General features: G+C 51.5%; 1 protein-coding gene across 2 annotated transcripts; it reads right to left on the reverse strand.

Annotated features, from left to right (window-relative positions):
- Window positions 1-324: 324 nt before the first annotated feature.
- On the reverse strand, window positions 325-8350 carry PLEKHF1 (pleckstrin homology and FYVE domain containing 1). 2 transcript variants are annotated; one of them, XM_069793557.1, is made up of 3 exons: window positions 8230-8296; window positions 3226-3300; window positions 325-2686 (listed from the first exon to the last, which is right to left on the reverse strand). In XM_069793557.1, exon 3 carries the CDS (start codon window positions 2672-2674, stop codon window positions 1853-1855), a length of 822 nt encoding a protein of 273 aa, XP_069649658.1. In that variant the 5' UTR covers window positions 2675-2686; window positions 3226-3300; window positions 8230-8296; the 3' UTR covers window positions 325-1852. The 2 variants fall into 2 exon arrangements, with proteins under 2 accessions (XP_069649658.1, XP_069649657.1); XM_069793556.1 differs by lacking the exon at window positions 3226-3300 and having other exon boundaries at window positions 8230-8350.
- Window positions 8351-9694: the final 1344 nt, after the last annotated feature.

The following is a 9694-nucleotide window of genomic DNA, read 5'->3' on the forward strand; positions in this document are numbered from 1 at the left end:
CAGAACTTGGTGTACTTATTGCTTTAAAACCCCCAAACATCTGCTCAGGTCATAAGGTTTGTTGACCCACTCTAAGCTGTGCCCCCACCGGAAAAATACCGTTTAAATTAATACAGACTACCGCAGGGGATTGCGAAAGACTTGGGAAAACTCAGTCAGATGATAACATGGTATAAATAGAAAGGAAGCATCAGATTTGGCCATTTTTTTTCACCCGCGCTTACCTTCAAGCAGTAAATAGAAACCCAGAGCATTCACCCCAAGGCTGAGGAGACAGAACTCACGCTGGCTGGCCAGGCCTGAATCCCAGCTCTCGTTTAAGACTCTTGTTAAATAACAACACGCTTTATTGTCATACTTTCCTGGCTTCTTCCTGTTGGCCATATCTTTATTCACACACAGTCAAGTAATACAAATTCATTGGAACTGTGGCAGTTTACAAAAGACAGTTAAGAATGATTACTTTGAACTGAAATTTAAAAAACACTAAGTCTGGCCGTCTGGCAGGCAATGCACTGTTTGGAACAGGTCACGGTAGGGAAACAGTGTATAACATTGGCAGCGACTCCCAGCCATGTTCCTTTTCCAGAACATAAAATACACAATACAAAAATATACTAAAAGTAGTAACAGAGTTTGTAGAAATGTCTGCTGCAAAACAATTGCTGTTGTCTGATTTTCAGTATATTTACTCCCACGCTACATTATGATAAAATACTTGAATAAACATGGTTTATTTCTAACTTAGTTTGAACTTCAAAGTTGATCTCAAGTTAACTGTAAAGCCTTGGGCTCCAGTCCTGGAGGTACATAAAGGACCTTAACTTTGGACTCATGAGACTGATAGACGTGAGGTGAGCCCACAAGTGAGCATTCAATGCCTTGGGCTACTGCTCAGGAGGGAAGTGGAAGTGCTGTACTTCACAGGATCTTAATTTGGAGCATTTTCCTGGATTTTTCAAGACTTTGAACGAGTCTTCCCTGGGCTATCCTTTTACCTGGCAGGCTTGAGTTCATCAAGTTGCTGGTAATCTGGTGGAACGGCCTGTTTTTGAGATCTGGGGCTCTGCACTTAGTTGAGTCAAGTGCAGTAAGTCTCTCCCTTTTTATCTCACTCCTCTGTATAACTTTACCTGTCGCATTCCCCTCTCCTTCCTCCCTCCCGGCCCAGTACCACCAAAATGGCCTCTTTCCATGCGAGAGCACTGGATGCTCCAGTGCTTTGCTAAGGCTGCTCACACCGAGCCTCGTATGAGCTCCCTGCATTCCGACCACCATCCCTTAGTGTTTCCAAAGTTGAGAGACCTGGGTGCAGAAAGGGAAGCCTGTGCCGACTTTACCATGCAGGGATAAGCGGCTGTCCCCCCAGGCTGGCCCGCTTGCAATGACAATCTCTGACACAGATGCCATGCTGATGGAAAACAGCATCCAGAGTGCCTCTTGCCATGACAGAGGAACACACCGCTAGCAGGCAAGCATGTTTTACTCCAGGATTTCTTGCTCCTTGTTCTCCCAAGAGCCCATCCCAAGCACCTGAGAAAAGTTTGTATTGCTCTGTTTTTGCAGATGGAAAGACTAAGGCACTGAAGGGTGAGCTCATTTGGCCAAGGCTGATCCGCAGGTCTCTGCCCCAGTCCGTGCTCTTCACTGAGCTGTTGCTCTCTGTGCTCGCATTGTATGAGACACGTTCTCAGAGGGGTAAGCCCACCTCTGCTCCCCAAGCAGACACCACACACCTGGGCCAAGATCCACCTTCCTAGGCACGGCCTCCAGAGAAAACATCAAGAAGGACAGGCATTGGAGGCCAGGAGTTGGCTTCCTAATGTCTAAATGCCACCGACTCCCAGGGAGGTCAGCTATGGAAAGATGACCAAGATACTTCTGAGGTATAAAATGCTGTGTCTGCTGGCCACTGGTCAGCTTTGTCGTCGTCAGACTTGTCGCTGTCATCGCCACTGGAGGGTTCATAGCCCGGGATGGCAGAGCGGATCGGCTCCAGCTGCCTGCCATCTGCCTCCGCCTCCTTCTTCTTTTCCGCCAGCAGCTGCCTGTAGCACAGGTTGCACACCCTCAGGGGCTTGGGGGACAGTCGGGGCATCAGGAACCTCTGCCTGGAGCAGTCTGCACAGACAACAAAGCCGCACTTGCGGCAGTGGTGCCTTCGGGTGAGCGTGGAGAACTTGGTCTGCGTGCAGCGCATGCAGATGTCCGTCGCCTTGTCGGGGATCCAGGGGGCTGCATGCTCCGTGGAGGGCTGCCGGCCCGTCTTCGTCAGCAGGTGCCTGATGCACTCTTCCAGATGGCTGATCCACTCCTTCCTTTCTGTGAGGGAGGCCGCGGAAACCACAAAGGACTTCTTGGAGGTTTTAATCATCCAGCGGTTCTTCATCTGCAAGGTGTCTGGCAGCGACTCCAAAGTGACATCTTCAAGAGGAATGATGTGCTGGGAATTGTACTTCCTTTTGTTGATGACTATGCTGCCGTAGACAAGGATGTCATTGAAAAGGAAGAATATGCGAGGCTTCGGTTTCTTGCGGCATTCTTTGGTTAAAATCCCTTCTCCTAGAAGGACCCTTCCCGGCACGGCTAAGGGCTGTCCAGAAGCCCCAAAGCAGTTTTCCACAGCAGCAATGCGCTGACTGTTGATCTCAGTGTTTGCAAGGTGGTCCACCATCTCCAGCTTGCTCTGAAGAGAGGAAAATAAAGAAGGAAGTGGTGAAGCTGCAAACATCTGCACTGGGGTGAGGCTGAGTAGCACAGGTGAGATGCTCCTAATGCCACCTAAAGTTAGGAGTAATCTCCTTACCACTCCTCACTTTAGTTTGTTACTTTTTAAAATTATATTTTCAAACTTTCTGACCCCACTTTGTAACAGCCTGGTCTATACTGGGATAGTTCGGTTTGCAGCAATGGAAGCCCCTGAAGGCAGAGCCAGCTCTTCCATTACAGCTGTGCTTTTTACCAGTATAACTGCATGCCCACAGTAAAGGAAGCCAGTTAGTCTGAACCTGCTCTTAGGTGGGTATAAGTACTTGCTCAGGAGTAACCATACTGTGACAGCTGAAGGATACCAGGACCCCTCCCTTTCTATCCCTCTTGATGCTGGGGGCTAACTGATGCTGGGCTGGACACAGGCTCAGGGAGGATATCTGTGGTCTTGGGAGCAAGCCTCCTGCTTCTGACTGCACACCTGCTTTCTTGAGGATTAGTTACAGACACACGCACCTCACAATGCCGTTTTGGGCCACAGCTGAGGCAGGAACAAAATAGCACGGTATCACTTGTTCCCGCTGGTCCTCGCTGTGTGACAAAAAGGGGGGGAAAAAGAAAAAAAAGAAAAAAAGCACCCGCTATGTGAATAAACCCACACAAACCAAGCGCTTCCTCCATTACCACAGTTAAGCCGGGGCTGCCGGTGCTTCCAGTTACTATTTCTGAAAATAGTCTGACCTCTGCTGAAGGGGAAGTGGAAGGCAGCACGCTCATCCCTCCCCCCACCTCCGTGCTCTCTTCATACAATCTGGGGTTTTGATAGTCTGTTGGTTGTTTTTTTTTAAACAGGAAAACCTAGATAAGGGTAACTCTGAAGCAAAAGCAAACGTTTGCTGTGGGTAGTTTGCAGTAAGGAAAGTGCTCCGTGCTGTAGTTCGATTTTTCGTTGCACCTAGCCCCTCCTGCACTGGGGTGCTGCCCCAAGGCTGGCAGGCCACGGGAACGTGAGTCATTTCCTCCTCCAGCGAGGTAGCTCAGCCATCACGAGGCAGCTCCGAGATCACAGGGATGTGTGTCGCCTTGCTTGCTGTTAGCAGTTCATCGCTAGTGAACATAGAATCGCTAATGCAGAGCTGCCCTCCACCATTTTCCCCATTTTCCTTGTCAAGAGTCCCTGTAGCCATGGAGGCTGGAGGGGAAAGAGAGGAGGAGGAGGACAGCACGCCTGGTCCTGTGTGTTTGGGACAATGACGATTCACATTCTGCCCTTGCCCTTCACCCCAGATCAGCCCTTCGGTATGCTAGAAGGGAAACCACAGAGCTGCTGCTCAAGGCTGCTACATGCCATCTAACTCTTACCTGAGCTATCTGCCAGACAGACTGGTCAATTCTTCTGAGTTGCCAGAATTTTCTTCTCTAGAGCAGGCCAGGGTACAAAGGCACAAAGCTAAGATGCAGGTTTAGCCCTGGGAAGACCTAACTGAAGTGACCTACCCTGCAGAAACAGCTTTCACAGAGAAGTGTGGAGTGGCCAGCGCTCCTGAACAGCTGGCTTCTTGGCGGCCTCCCTCAGACTTAGAGGGAGGGTTCCAAGGCCTCCAGCTTCCTTCTGGAAGGATGCGTATCTTCAGGGCCTTGGAGCACCGGAATGGACTTGATGGAGTTGAACAGTGGTAAGCACATCCACTCACGTGTGTGCGCTTCAGCGTGGAGGGCAATTTACAATTAACTGCAATGCTCCAGCCAGGGGCCGTGCTGCAGCCAGCCGGTGGGAATCCAGGGGCCTGACACCATCAGCCGTGGCCGAGGTAATGCCCCAGCCGACCTGCCACTTCAGTATGGACACACGGAAGTTGTGCGAAGGGATTTATTACTTGCCGCCAGGAGAGGAGAAAGTCTCCGTTCCCCTCCCTCATCTGTCAGCCCAAGTGGGCCTGTGCATGGAAGGGAGCTGCTCTGCTGCAGGACATACATTCCAATCTATTCTGAATTACAACAACACAGCATGTAGTTTTTTTCTCTCCCTCTTAAATACACAAATTAGGCTGAAGAACAAACAAGCAGGGCATACTATCGTCCACAACTGAACACCAAACTCCCTAACTACGAATACCCAGAGTCTCACCTATCCTGGGATGTGGACTCTCAGGGTTTCCTACAAACAACTCCGTGGATGAGGAGCTTTTGAATGAAACAGCAAGATGAGCACACGAAATAATAAAGGAAAAAGAAAAACTGAAATTACAGCTTGGGAAGTTTGGTGTGGAAAGACTGTGAATGCAACAAAATACTGTCAAGAATTTTTGACATCAGCAACACCAAGTGGGATAAACCAAAGCAGTTAATCCTGCTCCCACCAGTCTTGCTTCCTCATGTGTCTGGGTTATGGAGCCCCAGCTCTTAGCCTGCTTCCTTTACTTTTATTTTATGTATTTTAGAAGCATGGTCCAACCTCTCAAGCAAATATGGTACCTGACACTACTCGTAATTTCTAGGGATCTCCATGTACTGGATCCCAGTGGAGATGAAAACGTTTTGTCAGATATAAAGACGGTGCCTGCAAAGAGCCAGGAAACATAAGCTCATTTTCGAAGAGGAGTGCAAGCCCTGCTGCTGTGAAAGCTTTAGCTGTTGCATTGATCTGGGCACCTGCATAGGCCAGCAAGCACTTGGACTTGCTGCATGGAGCAAAGGGAGAAGGGGCTGTACGGGGGACAGACACAATCCTGCAACATGAAAGAAATGAAAGTGAGCTCTCATTACCCATCACGCTTCCTACCTGCAGGGTATGTCCTTATTCCTCCACCCTCTGGTTTGTTACCCAGTTAAAATGCCATGAGTTAACCAAAGAAAAGCTAACTCTGTTCTGGGAAAATCTTCCCTGCTAAGACTAAAAGTGTCAGCTGCTGCTCTAGCCCAGGGTTATTTCCTGAAGGAGTTTTCCCGGAGAAGCAAAAGCAGAGCGTTTTTCTTCCATCTCTCTCCTGTCAGGCATAAATGGCCAGAGAACAGCACAAACACATACTAAGCAGTAAAAAAGCAGGAGGCCTGGGATGCACATCGCCCACCTTTAGACTTGGACAACTAACTGTATCCCTCTGTGAGCTCCCTTTCCCATTAGGGGGGGAGAAGCATCAATCTGCAGAGGGTGACTCGCTACATCACACCACACGCAAGATCAATCCTGCCCTGAGTTCTAGATAGCGCTCAGCTTGAGTAACTGCATACAAACCAATTTTATGTTAATATTGTTACTCACTGCAAATAATACTCAGTTTGGCTTTGGAATGGAAGTACTATGTGAATTTGGTAAAGATATGTGAATTTGGTAAAGTCTCCTTTACTGGGAGGTGAGAGCCCCACCCTTTGGAACAACAGTGATGAGAGATAAAAATGAGGATATAAATTCTAATCTATTTTATTCATTTTGGTAAATATTTTTTTCCTGTTTGTTCAAGTTTGTCCTGTTGGGTCAGCAGGGTCATGGTGCTTATTACCAAATGAAACATATGCACATGTGCCACATGCTGCAGAAGCTTACACAGTTGAAATGAGAGTGGGAAGATGTACTTTGGTAGCATGATACTCTTCATGGGAATTTTTGGCATGGCAAAGTTTGGGGTTGTTTTTTTCATCAAGATCTGTTGGTTCTGTGTGTGATCAAATATTATGCAATGGATATATACTCAGTGAATACAACTGATATTCAAAGGAAAAAAAAAATACTATTTGGCACGGCACTCCAGAGGTAAGCAAGCCACATCTTTTAACAATAAGCACTTGTTCACTTGTGATTATAAACAGCCATGTTGATGCATGCCAGGCAAAGCATTTCAACTTAAGCTCTTGGGTCAGCGAGTCCGGGGTATGTTTTTCAAGTCTGTATGGATCTAAGGCTTAGGCATAGCAATGTAGTAAGCTGTTCTACCTGATTCTAGCATTCTTGCTGTCAAACAGAACTGACAGTCTTGGTATCCATTGCATACCACATGCAAGGAATGGTCCATGAGTATCGGCGCACTGAGATCTGACTGTTGAGGTCTGCCACCAGAAAGTGCCCTAAGCCTCATCTCTCTCTGCAGCTCGCCCTTACTTGCTCTTTCTGCTTTGCTCAGCTGAGAAGTCTCTCATGGAGTTATGGCTGGCATAAGCTCTTCCTCACCAAGCACAGTAAGCAAGATGTAGCCATGTTTTAGCCTGAGCAGGCATTTAGAGCAAGAAAAACATAGTTCCTCTCCTTTTCCTCCCAGAGGGGATTTCAACTTGCCTCTCCCTCTTTCCCAGCATGCTGTAACTGCTGGGCCACTGGGGGCAAGAGGGGCAGGCTCTGGCAAGCCCGTGCTCATGAGGAACCCAACTCAGTACATGCACACTTTGGGACTGACTGTCATGTTAGGCATTTGACTGAGAAATGCCACCAGTCCCGGTGGGATTTGGACTAACCAAGCTACTGAGCTTCTTGCCACTGTTGCTCAGCATGCCCAGGACTTGTGGCACGTAGGGCCAGAACAAGGGGACAGCTGAGTAGTGGCTTTTGAGGAGCTCAGCCTGATGCTACCAAAACCGGCAGTTGGTAGCCCAAGCTCAGTTGTGGCTCTTGCATGTGTCACCCAGGCTCAGAGGCATCCAAGCAGCTTTGTACAGAAGGAAGGAAAACCTGAAACTAAAGAGCCTCACCCCCCTCCTCTCCGTCCACGCACACACACGTCCTCAGGCAGTGCATCAAGGTGGTACTCCACAGGCACCTCCTGCTCCCCACTCTGCCGCTCGTCAGCATCAACCTGGTGAGCAGCCATAAGGAAGAGACCTCCATAAGGAACTCTCGGGCATTGGGGCTGGAGGCGACAGGACTAACGTAACAGCATTTGGTCAGGCCACCCGTTACACGCTCAGGCTGGACAAGGGCTCATGACAAATGACGTACACAGGCTTGCTGGTGAGGGTGGGTAATCACCAAGGGAAGAGGTTAATCCTGTGTCTCTCTCAACGCCTGAAAACGCCCGTGCCTTTTAGAAGAGATGCACGGCCAGAGCTGGGGGATTCCTCTTACAGGTCGGCAGCGGGATCAACTTCTGTGGCTTTGGTACAGCGTCAAACTCGGCAACTTAAGAGTGCCTTCTAAAAAAACCCCAAATCGTCACTCTAACCGGCACTTAAGCCATGCATAGACATCAGGGTGCTGCAGAGCGGCGGGGGGCGATTCGGTGCCGACCGGCTCCCCCGCGAGCAGAGAGACCCGCGGGGGGGCGCGGGTCCCAGGCGGGCCGAGCACGCCGCGGGCCCCGCAGGGCCGAGCCCTCCCGGCGGCGAGCACAGCCTCCCCCACCCCTCTCTCCTACGGCGGGCGGAGCGGCGAACCGGCGGAGCGCAGCCGCCAGACCGCTCCCCTCCCGCCGCGCCGGCCCGGCGGTGGAGACCCTCGACTCTTCCAAAACTCTCCCCCTCCGCACGAGGTGCCCGCCCAGCCGCCGCGCCGAGCCGAGCCGAGCCTCCCCGCAGCCCCGCTCGGCCCCGTACCTCCGCCGAAGGGCCTCGGCCGCCTCCGGCGAGCGCTCCCCGGCCGCCCCGCGCCAGGCGGCTCCGCTCCGCCGCCGTCCCGGGCTGCGCTCCCGCGGCCCCGCCCACCCCCGCGCCCGACGGCCAATGGGCGCCGCTGGGGCTCAGCGCGCCGTGAGGGCCCGCGCCCCCTCGCTGTACGGCGGCCAATGGCGGAGCGGGGCAGGCGGCGGAGGGCGGAGCAGGGCGCCGCCAGGGGGCGCCGGAGGGCGGCGCGGCGCGCGTGTAGCGCCGTTCGCCGTTCTCCGGGGCTGCCTCGCGGTGCCCGCGGCCCTCAGCGGCTGTGAGCGGGCTGGCGCGGGCCGTGCGGCCCTTCAGGCGCCTTTGGGCTTTTCCTGCCGCCTCTCCTCGGGCGGCGCCCCGTCAGCGCTGGGGCTGGCGCCCCCCGGGGATACTCCCGGGGTGTCCCTTGCTGTGGCCGTGTCTCCCCGGTGGCTGCTTTGCCGCGCGCCGCCGAGCGCCCCTCCTGCGTGTCGCTGAGGTGAGGGTGGTGGGACGGGTGAGCAGAGGCCGTGGGTGTTCCTCGGCGGGTGTCCCCAGCCAGAGGCGTGGGAGAGCCGAGCTCTGGCCCTTGCCTGGCGCTGTAAAACAGTCCCCAGTTCCCCGGGCCTGCGCTGATCTATAATTCAGGTGCTTGCTCACTTTCTGTAATAGCTTTTGTATTTTTAATGGGAACTGATGGACCTGTCAAGGTATTAGAAATATTTTTTTTTTCCCAGGTTTTCGTTTTCTTTGGTAATAATAATGTGGGCTGGGAAGCTCATGATGTGCTTTGGAGCTAAAGTGCTTGGGCAGTCACAAGAGTTTCCACAAGACCTTATTTCTTCATACTTTATGTTTGTATCAGATGAGCAGATGAACGAGGACATGGACTAAGTTAATTGCAGTAGGTGGCTCCCTGGCAGTGTATGAGGGAGGGTTACAGAGAGGTCCATTGGGTCGTCAACAGACTTCTGAAAACCTGGGAGAAGAAAGCTCACTGCAGAGAGCAGGCTGCTGGACTGAACAGTGCTTTTCAGGTTATTGCTAGGGCTTTAGTGTGGGGTCTTTTTTGTCCTTGTGTGAGAGCAGGACTGAGTCATCTGTCGGTGGAAGGAGGGGCAGAGCCTTTGCAGAGCATCTCTCATAACTGGGAGCCCTTTTGTGTTGAGCCTGGGCACCAGCCGCCTCCATCCTGGCTGCCTTGCGAGCAGTCTTCTAGGTCTGGGGAGATCTGCCCAGCTGAGAAATTAATCCTCGACAAAATGCTTTTTTTAGGTAAAGCTAACTAAATATACAAAGCACTGAACTAAATATGTCAGAGTTTGTCTCAGCTGCCAGAATAATTCAGATCTAACCAGCCATAGATTATTACTCTTAAACTGTTTTTTTCCCTACATGCTAAAATTATTCTGAATTTCCTCTCATGTTACCCTAACCATAGTCT

This window comes from Haliaeetus albicilla, chromosome 10, assembly GCF_947461875.1.
Source record: "Haliaeetus albicilla chromosome 10, bHalAlb1.1, whole genome shotgun sequence".
Lineage (NCBI taxonomy): Eukaryota > Metazoa > Chordata > Aves > Accipitriformes > Accipitridae > Haliaeetus > Haliaeetus albicilla.